Genomic DNA, 26,955 nt, shown 5'->3' with positions numbered 1-26,955 from the left:
TATTTATTAAGTTACATTTTCACAGTTGCACAAAAATCTGGGCTTCAGCATTTCCCCCCCAATTTTTATCAATTTAAATGTTCACAGTTGTGGGAAATTATGGGGGGATATGACAATAGTGGGTCAGATTACAACAGACTTATGTCTAGTGCTGGGGAGGAGCCGGTGGTCGTGGTACATGTCGGTACCAATGACATAGGGAAGGGTAGGAGAGACGTCCTGGAGGCCAAATTTAGGCTACTAGGGAAGAGACTGAAATCCAGGATCTCTATGGTGGCATTCTCAGAAATGCTCCCAGTTCCACGCGCAGGGCCAGGTAGGCAGGCAGAGCTTCAGAGTCTCAATGCGTGGATGAGACGATGGTGTAGAGAGGAGGGGTTTAGAATCATTAGGAACTGGGGAAACTTTTGGGATGGGGGGAGCCTATACAGGAGAGATGGGGGCCACATAAACCACAGTGGAACCAGACTGCTGGCACTAAACATTAAAAAGGTTGTAGAGCAGTTTTTAAACTAGGAGATGGGGGAAAGCCGACTGCTGCAGAGGAGCATGTGGATCGGACAGAGACTTCCCTTAAAGGAGAGTCTATTGATAGAGATTCTCTAGGTTATAGTCAGGAGCAGACGATGGAAGAGGATAATGTAAGGGCCAGATTAGATGAGAAACATTCACATAAAAAAGAATCTGACACATCAGAAAAGGGCAGACAAATAAACAGTGACAAGTTTTTAACGTGCTTGTACACAAATGCTAGAAGTCTAAATAATAAGATGGGTGAACTAAAGTGCCTTGTAATAAAGGAGGATATTGATATAACAGGCATCACAGAAACCTGGTGGACTGAGGGAAATCAATGGGACACAATCATTCCGGGGTACAAAATTATATCGGAAGGACAGAACAGGTCATGCAGGGACGGGGAAGGGCACTATATGTGAAAGAAAATGTAGAATCAAATGAAGTAAAAATCTTAAGTGAATCCACATGTTCCATAGAATCTCTATGAATAGTAATTTCATGCTCTAATAAGAATATAACATTAGGGATTTATTATCGACCACCCGACCAGGACGGTGATAGTGATGATGAAATGTCAAGGGAAATTAGAGAGGCTATCAAAATTAAAAACTCAATAATAGTGGGGGATTTCAATTATCCCCATATTGACTGGGAACATTTCACTTCAGGACGAAATGCAGAGACAAAATTTCTCGATACTTTAAATGACTGCTTCTTGGAGCAGCTGGTACGGGAACCCACAAGGGGAGAGGCAACTCTAGATTTAGTCCTGAGTGGAGCGCAGGAGCTGGTCCAAGAGGTAACTATAATAGGACCGCTTGGAAATAGTGACCATAATATAATAACATTCAACATCCCTGTGGTGAGAAGAACATCTCAACAGCCCAACACTGTGGCATTTAATTTCAAAATGGGGAACTATGCAAAAATGAGGGGGTTCGGTAAACAGAAATTAAAACGTACAGTGACTAAAGTGAAATCCCTGCAAGCTGCATGGGTGCTTTTTAAAGACACCATAATAGAGGCCCAACTTAAATGTATACCCCAAATTAAGAAACACAATAAAAGAACTAAAAAAGAGCCACCATGGCTTAACAACCATGTAAAAGAAGCAGTGAGAGATAAAAAGTGGAAGTCAAATCCTAGTGAGGTAAATAGAAAGGAACATAAACACTGCCAAATTAAGTGTAAAAATGTAATAAGAAAAACCAAAGAGAAGTTTGAAGAACGGCTAGCCAAAAACTCCAAAGGTAATAACAAAATGTTTTTTAAGTACATCAGAAGCAGGAAGCCTGCTAAACAACTAGTGGGGCCCCTGGGTGATCGAGATACAAAAGGAGCGCTTAAAGACGATAAAGTCATTGCGGAGAAACTAAACCTGAGCTGGCTTTGTAGGTGACAAATCTGAGGAACTGTCACAGATTGAAGTGTCACTAGAGGAGGTTTTGGAATTAATAGATAAACTTAACATTAACAAGTCACCGGGACCAGATGGCATTCACCCAAGAGTTCTGAAAGAACTCAAATGTGAAGTTGTGGAACTATTAACTATGGTTTGTAACCTGTCCTTTAAATCAGCTTCTGTACCCAATGACTGGAAGATTGTTAATGTAGCGCCAATATTTAAAAAAGGCTCTAGAGGTGATCCCGGCAATTACAGACCGGTAAGTCTAACGTCAGTACCGGGCAAATTAGGCGAAACAATAGTAAAGAATAAAATTGTCAGACACAGAATAACATAAATTGTTGAGCAATAGTCAACATGGTTTCTGTAAAGGGAAATCATGTCTTACTAATCTATTAGGCCTGGTCTACACTACGGGTTTAGGTCGACTTTAGCGGCGTTAAACCGAATTAAGCCTGGACACGTCCACACAACGAAGCCCTTTCTTTCGACTTAAAGGGTCCTTTAAACCGGTTTCTTTACACCACCTCTGACGAGGGGATTAGCGATAAAACCGGTCTTTGCGGGTCGGAATTGGGGTAGTGTGGACGGAATTCGACGTTATTGGCCTCCGGGAGCTATCCCACAGTGCTTCATTGTGACCGCTCTGGACAGCACTCTCAACTCAGATGCACTGACCAGGTAGACAGGAAAAGACCCGCGAAGGTTTGAATTTCATTTCCTGTTTGCCCAGCGTGGAGAGCACAGGTGACCCCGCAGAGCTCATCAGCACAGGTAACCGTGATGGAGTCCTCCCAGGATCGCAAAAGAGCTCCAGCATGGACCGAACGGGAGGTACGAGATCTGCTCGCCATATGGGGAGATGAAGCAGTGATAGCTGAACTCCGTAGCAGTAAAAGAAATGGAAAAGTATTAGAAAAGATCTCCAAGGCCATGAAGGACCGAGGCCATAACAGGGACACACAGCAGTGCCGCGTGAAAATTAAGGAGCTACGGCAAGCTTACCACAAAGCCAGAGAAGCAAACGGAAGGTCCGGGGCAGAGCCGCAAACTTGCCGCTACTACGCGGAGCTGCATGCGATCCTAGGGGGTGCAGCCACCACTACCCCAACCGTGTGCTATGACTCTCTCACTGGAGAAACACACAGGGAAGACGGTTCGGGGAACGAGGAGGATGATGACGATGGAGGTACTGTAGGTAGCTCACAGCAGCAAGGAAGCGGAGAAACCGGTTTCCCCAACAGCCAGGATATGTTTGTGACCCTGGACCTGGAACCAGTAACCCCCGAACTCACCCAAGACCCTCAGGGCACACAGGAGACCTCTGGTGAGTGTAACTTTGTAACTATTTGTAAACATTACAAAAAAAAAGCAAGCGTGTTTAATGATTACTTTGCCCTGGCAATCGCGGCCAGTACATCTACTGGAAAAGTCTGTTAACGTGTATGGGGATGGAGCGGAAATCCTCCAGGGACATCTCCAGAAAGCTCTCCTGGTTGAAATGGGGTGATTTTATTAAGGGGACATTCAGAGGCGCCCGTTCCTGCTCTTCTGACCAGAAATGTTCCCCGCTGTTAACCACGCGGTGGGGGGAGGGGTGAAGTGATCATCCCAGAGAATCGTGTGTGTGTGTGTGGGGGGGGGGTTTACTTGTGTTTGTGCCGCATGTTAACCGGGAAACCGCAGCCACTCCTTTTACATTGAAACCCCATTTTAAATGGACAACCCAATTCATCCTTGATATGGGAAATGCGCTGCTGTTTGCAACCTTTCCCGCATGTTAAGAAGGTTAAAAAAGCCAAAACACTGTGGCCTACGATGGCTGCCTGCAAGCCGAAATATGCGACCTTGTAATGAAAGAGTGTACCCATTGTTCTCTAAAATGTGTCTTTTTTAACCACCTCTCCCTTCTCCTCCGCCAGCTGCAAATGTTTCTCCTTCGCAGAGGCTCGTGAACATTAGAAAGAGAAAACGTAGGACGAGGGACGAGATGTTCACGGAGCTGCAGATGTCCGCCCAGGCTGATAGAGCACAGCAGAATGCGTGGAGGCAGTCAATGACGGAGATGAGAAAAGCCCAATATGAACGAGAGGAGAGGTGGCGGGCTGAATCGCGGGAAGAACAGAGCAAGTGGCGGGCTGAAGACGATAGGTGGCGTCAGCTTGCAGACAGACGGCAAGAGGCAATGCTCCGTCTGCTGGAGCATCAAACTGATATGCTCGAGCGTATGGTTGAGTTGCAGGAAAGGCAGCAGGAGCAGAGACCGCCGCTACAGCCCCTGTGTAACCAACAGCCCTCCTCCCCAAGTTCCATAGCCTCCTCACCCAGACGCCCAAGAACACGGTGGGGGGGCCTCCATCCACCCAGTCACTCCACCCCAGATGATCGCCCAAGCATCAGAAGGCTGGCCTTCAATAAGAGTTAAAGTTTTAAAATGCAGTGTGTCCTTTTCCATCCCTCCTCCCCCACCCATCCCAGGCTACCTTGGCAATTATCCCCCTACCTCTGTAAGGAACTAATAAAGAATGCATGAATGTTAAAAAAAAATGACTTTATTGCCTCTGCAAGCGGGAGGGGAGGGTGGGGTGGGGTGGTTGGTTTACAGGGAAGTAGAGTGAACCGGGTCGGTGGGGGGGGTTTGGAGGGTTCATCAAGGAGAAACAAACAGAAGTTTCACACAGTAGCCTGGCCAGTCACAAAACTCGTTTTCAAAGCTTCTCTGATGCGCACCGCGCCCTGCTGTGCTCCTCTAACCGCCCTGGTGTCTGGCTGCGCGTAATCAGCGGCCAGGCGAGTTGCCTCAACCTCCCACCCCGCCATAAAGGTCTCCCCCTTACTCTCACAGATATTGTGGAGCGCACAGCAAGTAGCAATAACAATGGGGATATTCTTTTTGCTGAGGTCTGAGCGAGTCAGTAAGCTGCGCCAGCGCGCTTTTAAACATCCAAATGCACATTCCACCACCATTCGGCACTTGCTCAGCCTGTAGTTGAACAGGTCCTGACTCCTGTCCAGGCTGCCTGTGTACGGCTTCATGAGCCATGGCATTAAGGGGTAGGCTGGGTCCCCAAGGATCACGATAGGCATTTCAACATCCCCAATGGTCACTTTCTGGTCCGGGAAGAAAGTCCCTTCCTCCAGCTTTCGAAACAGAGCAGAGTTCCTGAAGACGCGAGCATCATGTACCTTTCCCGGCCATCCCACGTTGATGTTGGTGAAACGTCCCTTGTGATCCACCAGGGCTTGCAGCAGCATTGAAAAGTACCCCTTGCGGTTTATGTAGTCGGTGGCTTGGTGCTCCGGTGACAAGATAGGGATATGGGTTCCGTCTATGGCCCCGCCACAGTTTGGGAATCCCATTTCAGCAAAACCATCCACTATTGACTGCACGTTGCCCAGAGTCACTACCCTTGCTATCACCAGGTCTTTCATTGCCCTGGCAAATTGGATCACAGCAGCCCCCACTGTAGATTTGCCCACTCCAAATTGATTCCCGACTGACCGGTAGCTGTCTGGCGTTGCAAGCTTCCACAGGGCTATCGCCACTCGCTTCTCAACTGTGAGGGCTGCTCTCATCTTGGTATCCTGGCGTTTCAGGGCAGGGGACAGCAAGTCACAAAGTTCCATGAAAGTGCCCTTACGCATGCGAAAGTTTCGCAGCCACTGGGAATCGTCCCATACCTGCAGCACGATGCGGTCCCACCAGTCTGTGCTTGTTTCCCGGGCCCAGAATCGGCGTTCCACGGCATCAACCTGCCCCAGTGACACCATGATTTCCACATTGCTGGTGCCTGTGCCTTGTGAGAGGTCTATGTCCATGTCAATTTCCTCATCACTCTCGTCGCCGCGCTGCAATCGCCTCCTCGCCTGGTCCGGGTTTCGCCTTGGCATGTCCTGGCTCTGCATATACTCCAGGACAATGCGCGTGGTGTTCATAGTGCTCATAATTGCCGCGGTGATCTGAGCGGGCTCCATGATCCCAGTGCTAGCTATGGCGCCTGGTCAGAAAAAAGGCGCGAAAGTAGTATCTGATGGACCAGGAGAAGGAGGGAGGGCGGGAGGGAGGGAGGGCCGAGTGACGACATGGCGTACAGGTACAGGAACAGGGAGAAACACAAACAACTGTCACACAGAATGGTCCCCCCAAAGATTAAAATGAAAACCCTGGGCTTAGCAGGCCATTGATTTCACGGAGGAAGGGGAAGCATATGAATACAGAACAAATCTATTTTTTACATCTTAAGGTGGCAGCCGACGGTGCAGCATGAGTGACAGCCATACCAGTACGACGATGACGGATACCAATCATAAAATACCATCATCTGCCAAAAGGCAAGGGGCTGCTGCTGTGTAGCAATGCAGCCCCACGTCTGCCAGCCCCACGTCCGCCAGCACCCAGCATCGCCCTCGGCCTCTTCTGGGTGCTTAGCAGACAATACTGGGCAATTGGCAGAAAATAGTATATTACGACTGGTAGCCATCATCATCGAAACAGTAGCATGTCTGCCCAGGTGGCCATGATTGACAGCCACACCAATACGATGACGACGGATACCAGTCATAATATACCATCGCCTGGCAAGGGGCTGGTGCAATGCAGCCCTACGGCTGCCAGCCCCATGGCTATCACTCATGCTACACCGTCTACCGCCAAAAGGCAGTTAGCAGCTGCTGCTGTGTAGCAATGCAGTCCCACGTCTGCCAGCACCCAGAGGACATATGGTGACGGTGAGCTCAGCTGAGCTGAGCGGGCTCCATGCTTGCCGTGATATGTTGTCTGCACAGGTAACCCAGGTAAAAAGGCGCGAATCTATTGTCTGCGTTGCTGTGACGAGGGGGGAGGGGCCTGACGACATGTACCCAGAACCGCCCGCGACACTGTTTTGCATCATCCGGGCATTGGAATCTCAACCCAGAATTCAAAGAAAAGGCGCGAACCGCTTCTCGGCTCTCTGAGCTGTGGCGCAAACGTAGTATCTGACGGACTAGGGGAAGGAGGGAGGGGGGCCGAGTGACGACATGGCGTACAGGCACAGGGAATTAAAATCAAGAACGGTGGCTGTGCATCAGGGAGAAACACAAACAACTGTCACACAGAATGTTCCCCCCAAAGATTAAACTGAAAACCCTGGGCTTAGCAGGCCGTTGATTTGACGGAGGGAGGGGGAAGGAAATGAATACAGAGCAAATCTATTTTTTACATCTTAAGACGACGGTGCAGCGTGACTGATAGCCCTCGGCATCTTTCTGGGTGCTTGGCAGCAAATACGGGGCGGCGTATGACGATGGTCTTCAGGCCTATTGCACAATCGGCTGCTCGGGGAAGACTCTGCTAATGTGCGATGACCCGACTTGTAATAGGACGGCTAATAGTCGTAATACACCATTTACTGCCAAAAGGCAAGCCCCACGGCTGCCAGCACCCAGATCGCCGATGAAGGCTACCAGTCTACTGCACCGTCTACCGCCAAAAGGCAGTTAGCAGCTGCTGCTGTGCAGCAATGCAGTCCCACGTCTGCCGACACCCAGAGGACATATGGTGACGGTGAGCTCAGCTGAGCGGGCTCCATGTTGTCTGCACAGGTAACTCAGGTAACCCAGGTAAAGAGGCGCGAATCTATTGTCTGCCGTTGCTGTGACGGGGGAGGGAGGGGCCTGACGACATGTACCCAGAACCGCCCGCGACACTGTTTTGCATCATCCGGGCATTGGGATCTCAACCCAGAATTCAAAGGGGCGGCGGAGACTGCGGGAACTGTGGGATAGCTGTGGGATAGCTACCCATAGTGCAATGCTCTGGAAGTCGACGCTAGCCTTGTACTGTGGACGCGGTCCGCCGACTAGAGCACCTAGAGCATTTTATTGTGTGGACACACACAATCGGCTGTATACAACCGATTTCAATAAAACCGGCTTCTATAAATTCGAACTAATTTCGTAGTGTAGACGTACCCTTAGAGTTCTTTGAAGGGGTCAACAAACATATGGACAAGGGGGATCCAGTGGACACAGTGTACTTAGATTTCCAGAAAGCCTTTGGCAAGGTCCCTCACCAAAGGCTCTTATGTAAATTAAGTTGCTATGGGATAAAAGGGAAGGTCATTTCATGGATTGAGAACTGGTTAAAAGACAGGGAACAAAGGGTAGGAATAAATGGTAAATTCTCAGAATGGAGAGGGGTAACTAGTGGTGTTCCCCAAGGGTCAGTCCTAGGACCAATCCTATTCAACTTATTCATAAATGATCTGGAGAAAGGGGTAAACAGTGAGGTGGCAAAGTTTGCAGATGGTACTAAACTGCTCAAGATAGTTAAGACCAAAGCAGACTGTGAAGATCTTCAAAAAGATCTCACAAAACTAAGTGACTGGGCAACAAAATGGCAAATGAAATTTAATGTGGATAAATGTAAAGTAATGCACATTGGAAAAAATAACCCCAACTATACATACAATACGATGGGGGCTAATTGAGCTACAACGAGTCAGGAAAAAGATCTTGGAGTCATCATGGATAGTTCTCTGAAGATGTCCACGCAGTGTACAGAGGCAGTCAAAAAAGCGAACAGGATGTTAGGAATCATTAAAAAAGGGGATAGAGAATAAGATGGAGAATATATTATTGCCCTTATATAAATCCATGGTACGCCCACATCTTGAATACAGGGTACAGATGTGGTCTCCTCATCTCAAAAAAGATATACTGGCACTAGAAAAGGTTCAGAGAAGGGCAACTGAAATCATTAGGGGTTTGGAACGGGTCCCATATGAGGAGAGATTAAAGAGGCTAGGACTTTTCAGCTTGGAAAAGAAAAGACTAAGGGGGGATATGATAGAGGTATATAAAATCATGAGTGATATGGAGAAAGTAGATAAGGAAAAGTTATTTACTTATTCCCATAATACAAGAACTAGGGGTCACCAAATGAAATTAATAGGCAGTAGGTTTAAAACAAATAAAAGGAAGTTCTTCTTCACGCAGCGCACGGTCAACTTGTGAAACTCCTTACCTGAGGAGGTTGTGAAGGCTAGGACTATAACAACATTTACAAGAGAACTGGATGAATTCATGGAGGTTAAGTCCATTAATGGCTGTTAGCCAGGATGGGTAAGGAATGGTGTCCCTAGCCTCTGTTTGTCAGAGGGTGGAGGTGGATGGCAGGAGAGAGATCACTTGATCATTGCCTGTTAGGTTCACTCTCTCTGGGGCACCTGGCATTGGCCACTGTCAGTACACAGGATACTGGGCTAGATGGACCTTTGGTCTGACCCAGTACGGCTGTTCTTATGTTCTTATATAATTCTTTAATGACAGCAGACACTGAGATTCAAAAAGTTAAAGCTTTATAACCATTAAAACACAGACTGTCGACATCTCCTGTCAAAAGATGCAGAGTCACTCTCCTTAAATCAAACTTGAATAAGTTCTCAAGCAGCCTTGTTCTTAATTTCCATATCTGTAATTTCCGTTTATTATCAATTGAAATATTTTGTCATTGGTTTGTGTGTATACAGCTATATCAGTGTTTAACAACAGTTACAAATAAAAGCTAATCCTTCCAGCCCAATGATATTAAACTCACAGGCTAAAAGCTTGGTTATGCTGAAATCAATGTTTTCAAAACCCGATTCTCATTTACACTAAGGCTGCTCTGGCTCAGTGTAAAGGGGCTGCAGTGTCACCAATTTTCATGATTTTATCACAAGTCTTGCGATATTTGTTGTGTCCATTGAAGCCCCAGCTCCTGGAAGCATGTGATGAGGTGAGACTCTCAGCTTCTGTTTTCTAAACAAAGGATGTTTCTAGCTCTCTTCGTTGCAGAGAAAAACTTTAAAATGTCACCCCAGTGTAGCCTAAAGCTCTGAGAAACCAAAAGGCAAATAAAAAAACCCTTAACATTTACTATTTATTATTATTAAATCTCATGATTTTGAGGGGCTTGACTTGTGATTTTGAAATGCCTGAGGTTGGCAGTGCTGTGCCAGTGAGAATTCAGGCCTTTGGCAGCTCTCTGTCAGTTACCCAGAGCAAGTCCCCTAAAGGAACGTTATCATTGATCTAAAACAGCACTGGCAATACAAAGGGGAACAGACAGCGAGGGCAAGCAATGGGACTGCACATGAAGCCAGGCTGTGAGCTCCAAACACGACATGAGCACAGCTCCCCCAATGGGGGATGAACTAAAAAGATAAAGGAGAATGTTCATTTTTATATTTAGATCATTAGGCCCAGATCCTCCAAGGTTTGTAGGCTCCTAACTCCCACTGACAGCAGTCTACATACCTTTGAGGATCTGAGGCTTAGAGTCTTACCTGAAGATAACAGGCCTGGAAACATAAACTGATCAATGGCCATGCAGTACTGACAGCACCAAGTGTTCAAAATTCATGAGATTGGCGGAAGGAATCATGAGATCTTTTCTAAAACTTTTTTGTTTCTGAGTGACGAGGTTTCACTCTCATCATATTCTCAAGTTTTTTTACTCAACCAAGAGAAAGTAACTCTTCAAAGTTTCAAGCTTTTCTGACAAGAAACTTTTATTTTTAAATGAGATTCTCATGTATTCATATGATTTCAAGAGCTGGGGCCAGGGACGCCATTTCAGATTTGGGGGGTGGGAGGGTGGAAGGGGCAGCTTTAACCATGATTCCCAGGGCTATTTTTTACTGCGTCAATAGTCCACAGTCACTTCAAACATAGCCCCAAGGTAGCCCAATCTATGTATTTAAACTTTTTTTTATTAACACTACAGTCTATATCTTTAAAAAGAATCATTATCTATCGAGAGTATAAATGATGGATGTTAGCAGCATATAGATCTATAACAAATTTTGGCAGCCAAATCATACAAATTGTTCAGATTGGCTTAGGTTTATGTTCCCTGAAGCATTTATACAAATAGTTGTAATAAATACAAAGGGTTAAGTTAGAAGGAGGTTTCTGGTGTGTTGCTGTAAGGATTTGAGAGAGTAAACATCACCTCCGTGAAATACACTGATTGCACTCAAGTTTGTGAGACTCTGCCACCCTCAGAAACGTTAAACAGTAAGTGCAACAGGAGATTCGAATATTTACCAACTGGAAGAGAAGATACAGCAGAAAGCTGCAAAATGGCTACGTGGGGGCAGTTCCCCAAAAGGTATCTGGGGAAAAGGTCCTAGAATAGAAAAATGTAGCCCCACTGTGGGGAGATTTGGTAACATCCAGACATTCCAAGCGGAATTGGTGTTTGTGTGGACCTGACCCAAAGCCTATTGCTGGCAAAGGAAAGACTCCCACAGACAAAGGGGACTAAATGGTAGTATAATGGCAGTGCCCCAGTGTGGCCATTTCACTACAAAATTAGAGAGTTGGAAAAAATTGGAAAGTTTTAGTGTAATTTAAGCAATATCTGTAGTGGTGGCAGCTGCTGCTTGTTTCTTCCTCGCAGGGAATGATTCCAGGTTTTCTATTCTGCAGCATGGCTCTTTACTTTCTGTGCTTTACTTTCTCCATTTATCCAAGTGTGGACACTGAAAAAAAATCAGTTCTACAACTTTAATTCATTTCACTTTCAATGTCCTAATGCTCCAATATTTGGTTTCAAACACTGCACAGGACTCTTGGTATAAGAACTATTTTCAGTCAGACACAGAGTCTTTAAAAACAAGTTTTAAGTGCTGGAACGAGGAGTACTGGGGATGCAGCACCCCCTGGCTTGAAGTGGTTTCGTGGCTGCATGATCTCTAGATTATTCTTGGACATGATATTTTTGGAGATCTTTCTACTTCATCATGAAATAAATTCTCATATTATGTGTTGTAGTTTGATCTTTCACCCTTAACATAAATGAGCTGATGCTGAGCTACAGGGGTTAAGATGTTTCCCGGAACGAAATATTCTGTAACGTTTCCCTGCAGAAATGTAGAAACAGAAAATGTGGACAGACATTTTAGACAAAAATTGAAATGATTCAACTGTTTCCAATTACATGTTGATTCTCCTGATCAGAATCTAGCGTACTGTTGTAAAAAGCAACATTTCCAGGGAAACCCTGATTTTGCTGAGCCTCACTTTCAGGTGAGAAGTATCAGAGGGGTAGCCATGTTAGTCTGCATCTGTAAAAAGCAACAAAGACTCTTGCCACAGGACTCTTTGTTGCTTTTTTCAGGTGAGAGGCATTTCTATGTGAAAAATGTCAACTAGCTGTAATTATGGAGGGCCTTAGCTGCAGAGGAATTGAGATCTCTAATAGAGATTGTTCATGTTTTAAAGAAAACTATTTAGATTATTCAGTACGTAAATATAATTTCCTCCATTTTCCTTTCGCCTGTTTAGTTTCCATTAAGTTTCCAGAACAGAAATTGCTTTGCACAGAGGCAACAATAAATAGTCTCTCACAGGGGGAGCATGTTACTCGCTGTTACTCTCCTGTTATTCACAGAGATCTGAGCATTGATAACATCCCTGTGAAAATTTATTGGCGAGTAACAATGGCACCTATCAGCAGTTCCTGGATTTTCCTTCTCCCCACTCTAGTTAAACACCAATTTCTCATCTCCCTCTTTCCTCAAACTCCCCAAACAGCTCCATATTTGATTCTAAGAAGAGAGAAATGGCTTCTGAATTTTCTGTATTTTGGGAAATTTATCTCACAAACAAAATTTATCAAGAGACAATGGGCTCTAGAGAGTCACAGGAACAGCCCTGCAATCCCCAAAGCTGAGTGAGGTGTCTAGACTCCCTATACAATTCCCCTCTGCTCAGCATCTCCCAGTGACTGGCTTAGGCAGCTCCCTGCCTAGAATGCTGGCTTTTGTGGATCCCATTCTAAGGCACTTACATCTCCCCGTAACTCAGCCTTTTTGGCTCACAGTGTCGTTCCAGTGATTTTCTAGGCAGCTGCAATTTAGATGCGGTGACATTCAGCATTGTAATTCCTGAGTCCCTTCATGGATCTGGCTTTTTGTCTCCAACTCAGAAGGAGAGAGCAAAGTCCCCCAGCGTGCAGCAGGTTCATGAGGCCGGGGGCCCTGCCTGCTTTTCCTGAGCACAGATGGCCCCCAGGACTCCCAAGGGAAGGGTGAGCTAGTGAGAGGCACTGCAGTTAGGTTGGTCATTTTGTGCTACATGATCTGAACTCTCTTGTGCTTTATCTGGTTAAGTGAAAGAGCAATGGCGTGTTGGACTTGTGCAAAGAGTCTCTCTCTGTGTGTGAGATGCTTCACAACTACCGCGTGCCTCCAGAGAGAGTTCAGCTGAAACAGGAAGGATCTCACCTTGGCATGGAGTTGTGGGAGAGGGTGTGTTTAAGCATGTGGGAGTCTGGAGGGTCAGCTCTGCACACCTCAGAGAGGGGGAGAGTCCCCAAAGAATGTGCCTAGAGACTCCAAGATTGGAGCAGTGGATGGGCTCTGTTCTGGTGCCAGAGTCTTGACTACTCTGGGGAACCTGAGCTCAGATACTTGGATTCCCCTTAGAACAGTCCAGTGGCAACTAACCAGATCTGGGATGCACACACACACACACACACACACACACACACACACACACACACACACACACCAGTAAACAAAAACCTTCTCATGGCCCAGCATCGAAACACCCTTAACTCTGACCATGTGGGTTCTGGTGAATATTTCTACAGATCTGAAATATTAAATTCAGAGACATGAATGGAGAGGTCTCCCCCTCAGGGCTGTCACATCCCTTTGCCTTGGACTGAAGAGGGCTCTTTCCTGAACGCTTCTCCCTGTTTCTGTATTTAGGGAGCGGCTCTCCCTCCAGGGCTGCCCTTTGCCTTGGGGTGGGAAGGTTTCTATTAATGGTGCTTCCTTGGCTGGGGAGAGGCTGTCTGCTGTTCCACAGCTTCCATCACTCTGTGGTCACGATAGAGCAGCTGGTGGCTTTAACCAGATACCTGTAGCCAGGAGCTGCACAGGCTGGAAACAGATTTCAGAGTAACAGCCGTGTTAGTCTGTATCCGCAAAAAGAAGAACAGGAGTACTTGTGGCACCTTAGAGACTAACAAGTTTATTAGAGCATAAGCTTTCGTGGACTACAGCCCACTTCTTCGGATGCATATAGAATGGAACGTATATTGAGGAGATATATATACACACACACACACACACACATACAGAGAGCATAAACAGGTGGGAGTTGTCTTACCAACTCTGAGAGGCCAATTAATTAAGAGAAAAAAAACTTTTGAAATGATAATCAAGCTAGCCCAGTACAGACAGTTTGATAAGAAGTGTGAGAATACTTACAAGGGGAGATAGAGTCAATGTTTGTAATGGCTCAGCCATTCCCAGTCCTTATTCAAACCGGAGTTGATTGTGTCTAGTTTGCATATCAATTCTAACTCACCAGTCTCTCTTTGGAGTCTGTTTTTGAAGTTTTTCTGTTGTAATATAGCCACCCGCAGGTCTGTCACTGAATGACCAGACAGGTTAAAGTGTTCTCCCACTGGTTTTTGAGTATTTTGATTCCTGATGTCAGATTTGTGTCCATTAATTCTTTTGCGTAGAGACTGTCCGGTTTGGCCAATGTACATGGCAGAGGGGCATTGCTGGCACATGATGGCATATATCACATTGGTAGATGTGCAGGTAAACGAGCCCCTGATGGTATGGCTGATGTGATTAGGTCCTATGATGATGTCACTTGAATAGATATGTGGACAGAGTTGGCATCGGGGTTTGTTACAAGGATAGGTTCCTGGGTTAGTGGTTTTGTTCAGTGATGTGTGGTTGCTGGTGAGTATTTGCTTTAGGTTGGGGGGTTGTCTGTAAGCGAGGACAGGTCTGTCTCCCAAGATCTGTGAGAGTAAAGGATCATCTTTCAGGATAGGTTGTAGATCTCTGATGATGCACTGGAGAGGTTTTAGTTGGGGGCTGAAGGTGACAGCTAGTGGTGTTCTGTTATTTTCTTTGTTGGGCCTGTCTTGTAGGAGGTGACTTCTGGGTACTCGTCTGGCTCTGTCAATCTGTTTTTTCACTTCAGCAGGTGGGTATTGTAGTTTTAAGAATGCTAGATAGAGATCTTGTAGGTGCTTGTCTCTATCCGAGGGATTGGAGCAAATGCGGTTATATCTTAGAGCTTGGCTGTAGACAATGGATCGTGTGGTGTGTCCTGGATGGAAGCTGGAGGCATGTAGGTAAGTGTAGCGGTCAGTAGGTTTCTGGTATAGGGTGGTATTGATGTGACCATCGCTATTAGCACAGTAGTGTCCAGGAAATGGACCGCTTGTGTGGATTGATCTAGGCTGAGGTTGATGGTGGGATGGAAGTTATTGAAATCATGGTGAAATTCCTCAAGGGCTTCTTTTCCATGGGTCCAGATGATGAAGATGTCATCAATGTAGCGCAAGTAGAGTAGGGGCGTTAGGGGACGAGAGCTAAGGAAGCGTTGTTCTAAGTCAGCCATAAAAATGTTGGCATATTGTGGGGCCATGCGGGTACCCATAGCAGTGCCGCTGACTTGAAGGTATATATTGTCCCCAAATGTGAAATAGTTGTGGGTGAGGACAAAATCACAAAGTTCAGCCACCAGGTTAGCTGTGACATTATCAGGGATACTGTTCCTGATAGCTTGTAGTCCATCTTTGTGTGGAATATTGGTGTAGAGGGCTTCTACGTCCATAGTGGCCAGGATGGTGTTTTCTGGAAGATCACCGATGGATTGTAGTTTCCTCAGGAAGTCAGTGGTGTCTCGAAGATAGCTGGGAGTGCTGGTAGCGTAGGGTCTTAGGACAGAGTCTACATAACCAGACAAGCCTGATGTTAGGGTGCCAATGCCTGAGATGATGGGGCGTCCAGGATATCCAGGTTTATGGATCTTGGGTAGCAAATAGAATACCCCTGGTCGGGGTTCTAGGCATGTGTCTGTACGGATTTGTTCCTGTGCTTTGTCAGGGAGTTTTTTTAGCAGATGGTGTAGTTTCTTTAGGTAATCCTCAGTGGGATCAGAGGATAATGGCCTGTAGAATGTGGTGTTAGAGAGCTGTCTAGCAGCCTCCTGGTCATATTCCAATTTATTCATGATTACGACAGCACCTCCTTTGTCAGCCTTTTTGATTATGATGTCAGGGTTGTTTCTGAGGCTGTAGATGGCATTGTGTTCAGCATGGCTGAGGTTATGTGGCAAGTGATGTTGCTTTTCCACAATTTCAGCCTTTGCACGTCAACGGAAGCAATCTATGTAGAAATCCAGTCTGTTGTTTCGACCGTCCGGAGGAGTCCATGCTGGAAAGTGACATCCCCGTAAACACCAAACTCTCCTCCTAGGGGCATGATATTCTCTATGGGTGGGGGGGGGGGGGGAGGGGAGACAGATTTCCTGCTTCCATATTTATAAAGCATCCCCACTCTGAACTGACCTAACACACACACACAGCCATTACACAACTGGACCAGACCCCCAATAGACCCCACCCCCAGCTGCTGCACCCCGATGCCCAAAGACTGACTAATAATTAGCACAGGACAGTGGGTGCCACTCCCCTCCCCCCACCAGCCCAGTGGAGCCACCCTTGCTGTCCTGAGACCAACTGTACCAACCCACCCAACTCGCCCAAACCCTGCTGTAGCCTCTGCCTGCCCCCCCCCACAGCCTGTGTGTCCCCCCCAACAACCCCCCCACACTGGTGTACTGCAACTGCCAAACAAGCAGGGTAGGAGCAGGTAAATCGATGCTGCCCCACTGCAGCTACAGCTATTTCTCCCCTGCCAACTACAACCCCCCCCTGCAGTGAGGCAGGCGCAGCCACGTGGTGGTGGTGGGTGCAGGAGGGGGACAGTCAGCAGCCCCCCATACGAACAAGTCAAGGCCCCTGCAGCTGAGCCAGGTGCCCACAACAGCCATGTGGCGCTGCAGGAGGCGTGAGGCCAGCAGCAGCCGGGGAATCCCGAAAGCAAAACAAAAAATCGCGCAGGCGCAGTAACGAGTCTTTAAAGCTTTTTTAAAGCCGATTGGGTAACCGGGAGCCAATCACGCTCTCGGGAGGGAAATTAAAAACCAATCTACAAAAAAGGCAGAAGCCCCGCCCCCAGGGGCCAGCCCCCCCAGAACAAGCGACATTCACTGCACGAGAGAAGCCGAGTGAGGCCGGCTGGGCTCTGCCTTGGCAGCTCCTGCAGCAGCCACCGGGTGTTTCCCTTCCTGGGACTGACTCGGCTGCTGCTGAGCTGGGAGGAGCCCCCGGGGAACCTTCCAGCCTGCAGGCGTTTGTGTGACATGTGCTCCCCAGGGCGCTGTTGCTGGTGGGCATCCCCCTATGGTGGTGCCCTTGAAGAAGCAGAGTGTGTGTGTCTAAGGAAGACTAATCAGGCTTGGCAGAATTCATTTTATATATAAATATGTATCTTAACAGATAGTATTGCAGCTAGTTTTAAGCATTTTTTCAATATTTATTGAGTTAAATTTTCACAATTGCACAAAACTCTGGGGTTGAGCATTTCCTTCCAATTGTTCTCAATTTCAGTTTTCACAGTTGCAGGAAATTAGAGGGGATACGTCAATAGCGAGTCAGACCACAATGATTTAATGTCAGCAGACACCGAAGTTGAAGCTTTATATTATAACCATGAAAACACAGATGGTCGCATCACCTGTCAAAAGATGCAGAGTCACTGTCCTTCAATCAAACTCAAATAAGTGCTCAAGCAGCCCAGTTCTTACTTTGCATAGCTGTAATTATAATTTATTATCAATTGAAATATTTTTTCATTGGTCTGTGTGTAGCCAGCAAAAGCAAGGGTTGCCAACATTTATGAATAAAAGCTAATTCTTCCAAGCCTTGTGATAAACTCTCAGAGCTAAAAGCTTGATTAAGCTGGAATAAGGGTTTTCAAGACTTGATTCATTTACACTAATGTTGCTTTAGCTCAGTGGAAAAGGGCTGCAGCATCACCAACTTTCATGATTTTATCCTGAGTCTCTAGCTCCCTACAGCCAGGCCCTTCTCACTCTACAGACAGAGAGAGACTGCCTGGCCCTCTGGCTCACAGCCTTTTATAGGGGCCAGCTGGGCCTGATTGGGGCATGCCCCCAGCTGAGCCTACTTTCCCCCAATCAGCCCAGGCTTTTAGAACTGCAGCCCTCTGCCCTGAGGGGTCTAAAAGCAGCCCTGGAGGAGCGGGCAACCACCCTGCTACACACCACCCCCCTCAAAACCCCCACCCCTGGGTATAGGGGGGCTCATGGCCTGGGCTCCCCAAAGTTGGCCCTCCAGGGCCGCCTTTCCAGGCTCGCACATTTCCGCTCCGCAGCCTCCCAGCTGCGGGCCATCTCCCAGGTACATGCCTCTGCCTGCCGGCGGGCCTGCTCTGCCGCCTCGAGCCGTGCCCGTAGATCCAGGTCCCCCAGGCCCTCTTCCCTCAGGGTCTGGGTCCCCTTGGTGGTCTGTCCCACAACCACCTGTGTCCATTTTGTTTCTTGGATGTGTCCCCCCAGGGCCCTAGCCTCTTGCTGGGCCCACTCTGTCTGGGTCTCTCTCTCCCCGCAACTGGCATGGTGACGGTCTGAGTCCCAACCTCTTGTGGGGTCCCCTCCATTCCAGTCACTGCCTCGGCCACGTTTGGTCCCACCGGGCCTACAGGTGCCTCCTCCTGTCGGCTCTCAGTCCTTCTGAGGGGGCAGTGCCTCTTCAGATGGCCCGGTTCCTGCCAGCCCCAGCAGGTTTCCCGCCTCTGGGCTGCACGGGACTTCTTATTGTCCCTTTGAGGTCCTGTCCCCTTACCAGGACTGACGTGGACCTCTTGCGTTGGGCCTGGGCATATTCTCAATACATGGCCCGATTGCCCACAGACCCAACAAGTCAGCCACCGCCTTGTTTGCTTCATCCAGCGAGCTGTCTTTGGGATCTCTCCTCGTCCCTGCTGGGGCTGCGGCACCCTGCCCCCACCCCAATAGGGACAGTCTCGTACCAAATGTCCCACCCATTGGCAGGCATAACAAGTCCTGCGCCCATTCACAGGCCTCCTGGCCTTGGCGCTCCACTTCCTGTCCTGCCGGCGGCTCCTCCAAAACTCCTGGTGGAGAAGTTGGACTAGGGCCCGCTGCTCCCTCGCCAGCTGGCCAACCTGCTCGCAGAGGGCCCACTGCACCTCCCACAGTTCACCGTGAGTCTCCCAGGTTCCCTTATGGTCGTCGATCCCCTTCCATTGGGGCATCAACACTGGGGCCCAACCAGGGATGACCCCTGGGGTTTCCCCATAGAACACCCCAGTGTATCAGGGGTCCATCTTCCCCTGTCTCTCTAAGTCCAGGCAATAGTCCCGCTGTTCTGCCTTGCCCCTTATGTCAGGGGTGGACCGCCTATGCCTGCATTCTCTACCTCTCCAGTCCAGGCAATAGTCCACAGTCCTTGCCCTGGCCCCTTTTATCAGGGGTGGGCCACATGTGCCCACATTCTCCACCATATGTAAGAGTGCGGACTCACCCCTGCGGCACCTCCTGCTGGTCTCCCAGGGAATTAGCTCAATTTCCAGCCCGGACTGCCCTCTGCAGGCCGATGATCCACTACTGCTTGGCCCCCGTGTCCCTCCCTGGACTCCAGTGCCCTGTTAGCTGGGGTGCTGCCCCCTGGCAGTAACCCCCTTTCTCTCAGAGTCTCCCCTCTCCAGGGAACCCCCACCCACTATCTCCACTTCACCTCAGTTTAAGGCCACTGCCAGTCATCATCTAGCCCCCACACCCTGGGGCAGACTGCAGTATCAGCCTACTCATCACTGGCAAAGTTGGGTTTGGACCTGCTGCCTCTGCCTACCCCTGGGCTGCCATCTGCAACCCCCAGTACCTGTTGCCTTCTGCTAGGCCGCAGCCTGGGGCTTTCCAGGCTGGAGCTCCCCAGCTCCTCTGCCTTTCCCCAGCCCTGCTCCACTCACGTACCCTGGGTCTTTGGCTCACAGCCTTTTATAGGGGCCAGCTGGGCCTGACTGGGACATGGCCCCAGCTGAGCCTACTTTCCCCCAGTCAGCCCAGGCTTTTAGAGCTGCAGCCCACACCAGGGCTGCTTTTTAGACCCCTCAGGGCAGGAGCGGGTAACCACCCCGCTACACTAATATTTACTATTTATTGTTCTTATTAAATCTCATGATTTTGGGGGACTGGCCTGCTTAAGATTTTTAAAGTACTGTGCCAGTGAGAATTCAGACTGTAAATCTCTATCAGTTACCCAAGGGAAGCCCCCTAAATGAGTGTTATCATTGATCTAATACAGCACAGTGTACAGAAAGGGGAACGGACACAGAGGACAAGCTATGGGAATGCACATGGAGCCGGGCTGTGGGCCCAAGCTGTACATGTGCACAGTCCCCTCAGGCCCAACAACAGCAATTCCGGGCCCCAGGGCAGAACAGTCAATGGGCTCCCGCTGGTGCACACATGCACAAGCCGCACCCGCAAGGACTCCGTCCGCCTGACATTTGGGGGGTGCTGCGCCTGTGCTGGCTGGTGCCCAGTGAGCTGCCGGCTGCACTGCTGGGCGCGCTCTTCCGGCATGGCCAGGGCTTCCACATGCCCACCCGGCTGCCTTCGCTGCCACCGCTAGTACCACCCCACGCGCCATAGATGCTGAATTTTGGTTTTGCTGGTGGGTGCCCCCTCTCAGTTCTGCCCCCTTTCTGAAGGCCAAGCCCTCACTTCACCCCACTTCACCTCTTGCTGCCCCCGCTCTGCCCCCTAGGTGCCCTCCCCCAAGCGCCTCCTGCCCATTGCTCACTCCTTTCTGCACCCTCCTGCCTTAAGGGTGAGGTGTGTGTGTCTGGCTCAGTCTCCCCGTCCAAAATGGCAATTTCCAGCATATTTATACACACACTTCCTTCATATTCTAGTTATTGAATGTGTGTCTATCACTGGTATCATAGCAATGATTATTAAAATAGTAATGAACTACATCATTACATGACCATGAATTACAGTGTATTAAAATCATCACCCTCAGCTACACACTGCCTTCACTAACACCCCTGTGTAAAGACACTGTTCACTTTGTGCCTCACCCCGGCTTCGTGCCTGTTTGGAAGCTGGGGGAAACTGCTGGCTGTGGGAAGAAGGTGGATGGGAGGCACAAGCTGTGGGGGGTCTTTCCCCTCCCCTTCTTCTTTTCTCCACTCCCTTCCAATCGCTCTCCCTGCCCCTTTCCCTCCCTCTTCTTTCTTCTTTAAGTCCTTGCTCCCTCCCCTTCCTGATGTTTCCCCCTTCTTGCTTCCCACCCGTGTCCTTTTTCTCATCTCTCTGCTTCCCGCGTCCTGGGGGCTCTGACTAGTGCCTGCAGAGGAGGATCCCCTTCCTTGGGTAGGAAGGGTGACCCAGTGGTTAAGGCTCAGGTCTGGGGCTCAGGCATCTTGGATTTGGCTCCATGCTCTGCCACTGACTCCCTGCTTAGTCTTGGGAAAGTCACTTCACCTCTGTGTACCCTAGATCCCACCTGCCAAATGGGGCTAATGTTGATCCTGCCTCCTAGGCTCAATCCCTTCATGGCTGTGTGGTGATGGGGAAAATGGAGATACCAATGTGAGTAGATTGGGCTCCACACAGGGGGCATGGAAGATGGAGGGGCTCAGGCCAGCTCCATGGGGAGGGGGGCTTCAGCCCCACATCTTCTGATGGGGTCATGGGCTTCTTCTTTTCCCCCCACCCCACCCAGTGTGGCTCCTGCCGGGGTCCAGGGCTTCTCCCACACACTCTGCATGGCTTTTGTTGCAGTCTGGGACTTCCCCTGCCCCTCACACAGCTATCAGAGTCCAGGTCTTCTTCTCCCCACCCCTGCTCTTTGCGGCTCCTACCAGGGTCTAGGACTTTTCCCTCCCCTAATGTGTCACTGCACCCATCCAGCGCGTGCACCTAGGAGCCCTTCAGACTGCTGGGGCGATTTCAAAGGGCCTGGGACTCCCAGCCACTGCCACCACTACCAGGCACTGGCAGCCACTGCGACTGGAGGCTCCGGACATCCGGTGGTGGGTTCCTGTTTGTGGGTTGCAAAGCAGAGACAGACACCCCTCTGCAGCCCAGATTTAAGCACCTATTCATGAGAGGGGTGTGGCTTAGGACGCCCCTTCCCCCCTTGTCAGCATCTCCCATTGGCTAGCTTACATGACTTCCCGCCTATGGAGGTGGCTTTTGTGAATCGCACTGTAAGGTGCCTGTGTTACCCATGGATTGTCTAGGGAGTTTACACCCCTGACTCAGCTCTGAGGGTCACAGTGCTGCTGTCCCTGTGATTTTCTCGCTGCCTAAAAATTACTGTGATGCTCAGCATTGCAACACCCGAGTCCCTTCATGGATCGCACCCTGTGTAACCAGTCACCTCTGCACAGAGCACAGCTGAGCAATTCCTGATTGACATGGGTGTGCTCAGGACAGAGACAGAGCACAGGCTAGTTAGTGACACATCACAAAGTAAAACCCAAAGTCTCTTCCTAGAAGTGCAATCATTGCTGGCTCCAGCTTTTTTGCCGCCCCAAGCGGTGAAAAGAAAAAAGGAAGAACCCGATTGAGCTGCCGCCGAAGAGGAAGACAGCGAGTGAAGGACCTGCTGCCGAATTTCCGCCAAACACTGAAGCAGGCAGATTGAGCCGCCGCGACAACTGACGCACTGCCCCCCCTTTCTATCGGCCGCGCCAGGCACCTGTTTCCTTCGCTGGTGCCTGAAGCCGGCCCTGGGTGCAATATTCCCTGTGGGTGCTGGGGGGACACAACCAAGTTGGGAAGCAAATCCCATGACGCTGCCCCCAGCACTGCAGCTGGGACAGTAAAGTGGAACAAACAAGAATTGTTTGTAATGGTTTATTTACAGTTAGTAGCTGGAAAGTAGCAAAGTAAAAGGAGCTAAGAAGGAGTTTAATAACCCCAGCATGACAAGGAGATCCCCAGCTACTGAGAACAGTTTTATTTATGACACTAAAATAGCACCAATGTCCAGGGATTAATATAGGGAATTAATGAGTTACCGTCTCACTTTCAGTAACATGGCATAAATCTCTCTGTCCCCTTTCCTTCCATACTGACCTTTTCTATTCATTGTTGTTCTAGCCCTCACTTCCCATCCCTGTTTATTTCCCTGTGTCTCTCCTCCCTGTCACAGATCATCCCCCTTGGCTGCTCTCTTCTTTCCCTGATCTTAACCCTTCCCCTCTTGCTAATCCTGGGCTGGGAGCCCCCAATGAGAGCTAAGGACACAGATCTGTACAAAACACTCCCTGCTGCTGCTGCTTTTCCCCAACCCCCCAAACCCTGATTGATTCATGGTGTGTCCCTGCCAACCCCATCTACCCGGCTGTTAGTGCTACCCACTGCCCACCTCTGCCCCTCAGGGCCCCTCCTGCAGCCCCAGGGGTTCTTCCCCCTCATCCCCGAGGCTGCAGAGAGGGAGAGGGAGGTGCTTCCAGCAGCCATAGAGATGAGAAAGGGGCTGGGTAGATGGGAGTCCTCCAAGATCATAGAGACTTGGGTTCATGAGGCTAGAGAGGCTGATTTCCTGTTCTCCCCTCTGCTGCTTGCCTCAGGGACAGAGTCGGAGCCGGGATCCCAGCCACACCTGGAGCCAGGGTCGGATTCTCCCCCCAGGGATGGAGCCCGGTGGGAAAGTGAAGATCGGGGCCTCATCACCAGCATCGATAAATGTCACCTGCCCCCGGTCACAGTCCAGACAAACCCGGATCCTGCTGGGGACCCGGCTTAGGGGCAGGGGGGTCTCAGGGGAGGTGAGAGCCTGGAACTGACCACACCCCCACCGCTCCACAGCCCAGATCCCCCCCTCAGGGCTGAGGCTGATCCCTCCCTTCCTCCCCACAGACTCTCTGGTCACCCCCACAGCCCAGTATCGCCCACCCCCCACCTCCACCTCCCAGCAATGTCTCCCCGAGGTGAATCCCTCACAGCCCAGCACACAGCGCTCAGTGTCAAATCTCTCAGGGTTGTTGGGCAGATCCTGCTGTGTGTCTCCACATCTCACACTTTTCCGATCCTCAGACAGAATGAGGTTGGGATGAGCCGTGTCTGGATCCAGAGTCACATTTGCTGCAGGGAGAGAGTCAGAGCGTGAGGGGCAGAGCTCAGCCCTGGGGGAGGGTTTGATGGTGTTAGTGACAGAATCTGCCCCAGTTGGAGAGTGAACCAGGGAATCTCCTTCCTGCAGGATTTACCCGTCAGCTCTGAATGGGGAGCAGCTCTGAGATGTCAGCACAGTGCAGGGCAGAGTCATGTCCCTGGCAGAGATGGGCCAGCCGTGCAACAAAAGGGTCACTTGAGCCAGGTCTGGGACTCAGGCTCCTTCATGTCCTGCTCCACATCTCTCCAGGGAGACTAGAGACCCAGGTGTTGGGGGGGGGGGGGCCCATGGAGTGGTGAGAAACTGAGCTCCCTCTCCTCAGTGCTCACTGACACACCTCACCTCTCCCTGCAGTTTCCCATCTTAAACCCCATATTCCCAGATGAGAGAGATCATCGCTGGGAGGGGAGAATAGATGCCGCCCATCCCGGCACCCTCAGCCTACATGAGAGCAAGGGGAGGGTTGGGGGAGAAGGAGCAGGTGGGGAAGGAGGGAGAGCAAGCAGAGAGATGAATGGAGACATGATGGAAGGGATCCCCGAGGGGAGAGAAAACCATATTGGATGAGGAGGAGATGGGGCAGGGGAGGCCCAGGGCAGCAGGAAGTGAAAGGTTATAGAGAGTTTGCTATGAGTGTGAAAATAGCAACTCACCTGCCTGTTTCCTCCAAGCATCCATCACCATCAAACCTCCAGGCCCTTCCACCTGCCCCCACACCAGCCCCCATCAGTTGACGGCCTGCTGCTCCCCCCACCCTCCTGTTCCTGCCAGGCACTGCCTGCTCTCCAAACTCTTCCAAATGCTGCCCCATCCCTCAATCTTCTGGGCCCTTCTCACTCCCGATGTGTCTCCCTCTTTGCACTCTCACGACTTTCCCCCTGTGCTCTCCCTGTATTCTAGCACCAGGGTTCTCGTCACTGGGCATATTTTATTTCCTCCCCTCCCCATTTTGTCACTTGAAATATTTTTGTTTCTCTAATCTCCGAATTTTAGCATTTACACTTCATTTCCTCTATTTCCAAACTCTGAATTGTTAATCCTCAGTTGCTGGGCATTTAAGAACAGACCCAGAATTCAGTTTGCTCCTGTTCCACAGCCCATGGCTCTGTCCCCCAGGGCCTCAGGCAGGGAGGGGGATGTGAGCAGGGACAGCCCTGGGGAGCTGAGGGGTAGAAGGAGCTGTGTCTTTGGCCCTGTGCTAGGGGCTGGGACACGTCAGTGGCTGTGCAGCCAGGCTGGGCGATGTGCCCAGGAAGCTCTGCAGGTCGCACTGCACATGAAGGCAGAGGAGGGACAGGAGGAGTAGACACAATAGTGTCTGGATTTACTGCTGTATGTCAGGCCGTGGCTGCACAACCTCCCTCCCCTCCCGATGTGCTGTGAAATGCAGGATGCTTGTGAGCTCTGCCCTGAGCAACGAACTCCCCTCCCACGGCCACAATCAGGGGAAAGAAGCAAAATGTTCTAACAGCAGCTGAGATTAGGACATTGATAGAATCTGAACTTCAGTTACCTTCTTGTACAGGTGGCGCGGAACTTCCCAGCCCTGGAAACAGAATCAGAGATGAGAGTTCATCTGAACAAGCGTATTAACAGAAATTAGTGTTGTATAGAGGGAGGCCACTCGTCCGGGATTAAAATGGCCAGGCCTCTGTTTGAGGTTTGTCCGCTGTCCAGCACGGGTGCTAAAAGGGATGTGATTTTGTTCAGTATTGGATGGGGAAACATCACTCCACCCCCTCCATCTCTGAAAAACGGTGTCCCCCATGCGGCATGACCTCACACACACCATCACACCAATGAGGATGAGGTGGCACGGGTGGGCCCAAACCAATCCCGACAGTCTGGAAATGTCCAGTGTTCTGGGAATGACTGAGTGGCTCCTTATGCGTATAAAATGTTATACTGGGAAAAAAATAAGTTCTAGAGTTCAGCATAAAGTAAACAATCCCCAAATACACGTGTGAGCATTTCTCTGTCAGTGGCTACAACTTTAACAGACTCTTTTTTCCTTAGCAGAATTTCTATCACTTTTATAATTATTAATAATCATAAATTAGACTTTCCCTTCTGACACTCTGAAGTGACATTGCCAGCCTGCTAACAAAGACCTGGTCCGGCTGCCATTCATGTTGCTGGCCAATCTCCCCTGGAATTCAATGGGAGTAGGCCTGAGGCATGAAGGGGAATTCTGAAAGGGATGGGAGCAGGGCTGCCAACTGAATTGAGGGATAGTTTCCCTCACCCAACCCTGCAGTGCTGACCGGCCTACCGCCCAGGACTCTGGCGGTGATTTAAAGGGCCTGGGACTCTGGCCGCAGCCATGGCGGCCAGGGGCCCTGGTCCCTTAATAATCTCCAGGCCGCAGGGCAGTTGCCCCTTTTGCCTCCCCCCCCCCGCCCCCATCCATCGGCAGCCCTGAGGGGGAGAAAAGGGTTTCTTTTTTTTTTCTCCTGTGAATATGATATAAAGGCCAGAGGGCAGCTGAGGCATAGGAGAAGATTTGATATTTTCCCTTCCAAGTTGTCCACTGTAGCAGGTTTTTGTCCCTGCAGACAGTCTACTGGGGTCAGGGGTCGCCCTCCTTAACTAAAGATAGAGAATGAGCATGAACTTGTTGGCTTTGGGTACAATTTTCAAAATCCACGGAGTGCCTAGGCCCCATTTTCCAAAGGATCCTGGGAGTTTAAGTCCAGTCTTCTCTCCCCACCACCAAACTCACGTCCATGTCACCCTTCCTCAGTCTACTGACCCTGACCTACTTCTCAGGCTTTTACCTCCTTCACTGACCAATCTGTCCCGTCCCAGCCTGTGCCGTTCAGTTTTGGAGTTGGGTGTGTGGCCAGCATAGATGTCTCTCTTAGTGCACTGATGCTTAGCACAAGCAAAAGATAAAGAAAACTCTCTGGCAAGCATGTGGGTTGTGGTGCAAAAATGAGCAAATGCAAATAACGTGTGTCCATTTCTTTTGCTCACATTCCTCTGATGTCTTGTTAAT

General features: G+C 49.7%; 3 protein-coding genes across 11 annotated transcripts in view; 2 read left to right on the top strand and 1 right to left on the bottom strand.

Annotated features, from left to right (window-relative positions):
* LOC112061375 (zinc finger protein 585A-like) overlaps window positions 1-4,471 on the top strand; it is a 145,962-nt gene extending 141,491 nt beyond the window's left edge. Inside the window, exons 1-2 of one of the 2 annotated variants that reach the window (XM_065564828.1) lie at window positions 2,322-3,251; window positions 3,847-4,471. In XM_065564828.1, the coding sequence (XP_065420900.1) occupies window positions 2,708-3,251; window positions 3,847-4,349 (1,047 nt within the window). In that variant the 5' untranslated portion in view covers window positions 2,322-2,707 and the 3' untranslated portion in view covers window positions 4,350-4,471. Of the gene's footprint in view, window positions 1-2,321; window positions 3,252-3,846 lie in introns of those variants that run through there. The other variant, XM_065564827.1, reaches the window with a different exon arrangement.
* LOC101946744 (serine/threonine-protein phosphatase 1 regulatory subunit 10) overlaps window positions 1-26,955 on the top strand; it is a 345,369-nt gene that overhangs the window by 37,808 nt on the left and 280,606 nt on the right. The gene's annotated exons all lie outside the window — the stretch shown is intronic.
* LOC101934324 (butyrophilin subfamily 1 member A1-like) overlaps window positions 22,680-26,955 on the bottom strand; it is a 34,292-nt gene continuing 30,016 nt past the window's right edge. For all 5 annotated transcript variants that reach the window (XM_065564977.1, XM_065564975.1, XM_065564976.1 and 2 more), the window contains 2 exons: window positions 25,471-25,503; window positions 22,680-23,926 (listed from right to left, as the gene is read on the bottom strand). In XM_065564977.1, the coding sequence (XP_065421049.1) occupies window positions 23,409-23,926; window positions 25,471-25,503 (551 nt within the window). In that variant the 3' untranslated portion in view covers window positions 22,680-23,408. The remainder of the gene's footprint in view (window positions 23,927-25,470; window positions 25,504-26,955) is intronic.

The sequence above is a fragment of the Chrysemys picta genome, chromosome 12, assembly GCF_011386835.1.
Source record: "Chrysemys picta bellii isolate R12L10 chromosome 12, ASM1138683v2, whole genome shotgun sequence".
In the NCBI taxonomy this organism is placed as follows: Eukaryota; Metazoa; Chordata; order Testudines; family Emydidae; genus Chrysemys; species Chrysemys picta.
Note: the sequence above shows the minus strand (reverse complement) of the source record. Positions and strands in the feature narration are given on the sequence as shown.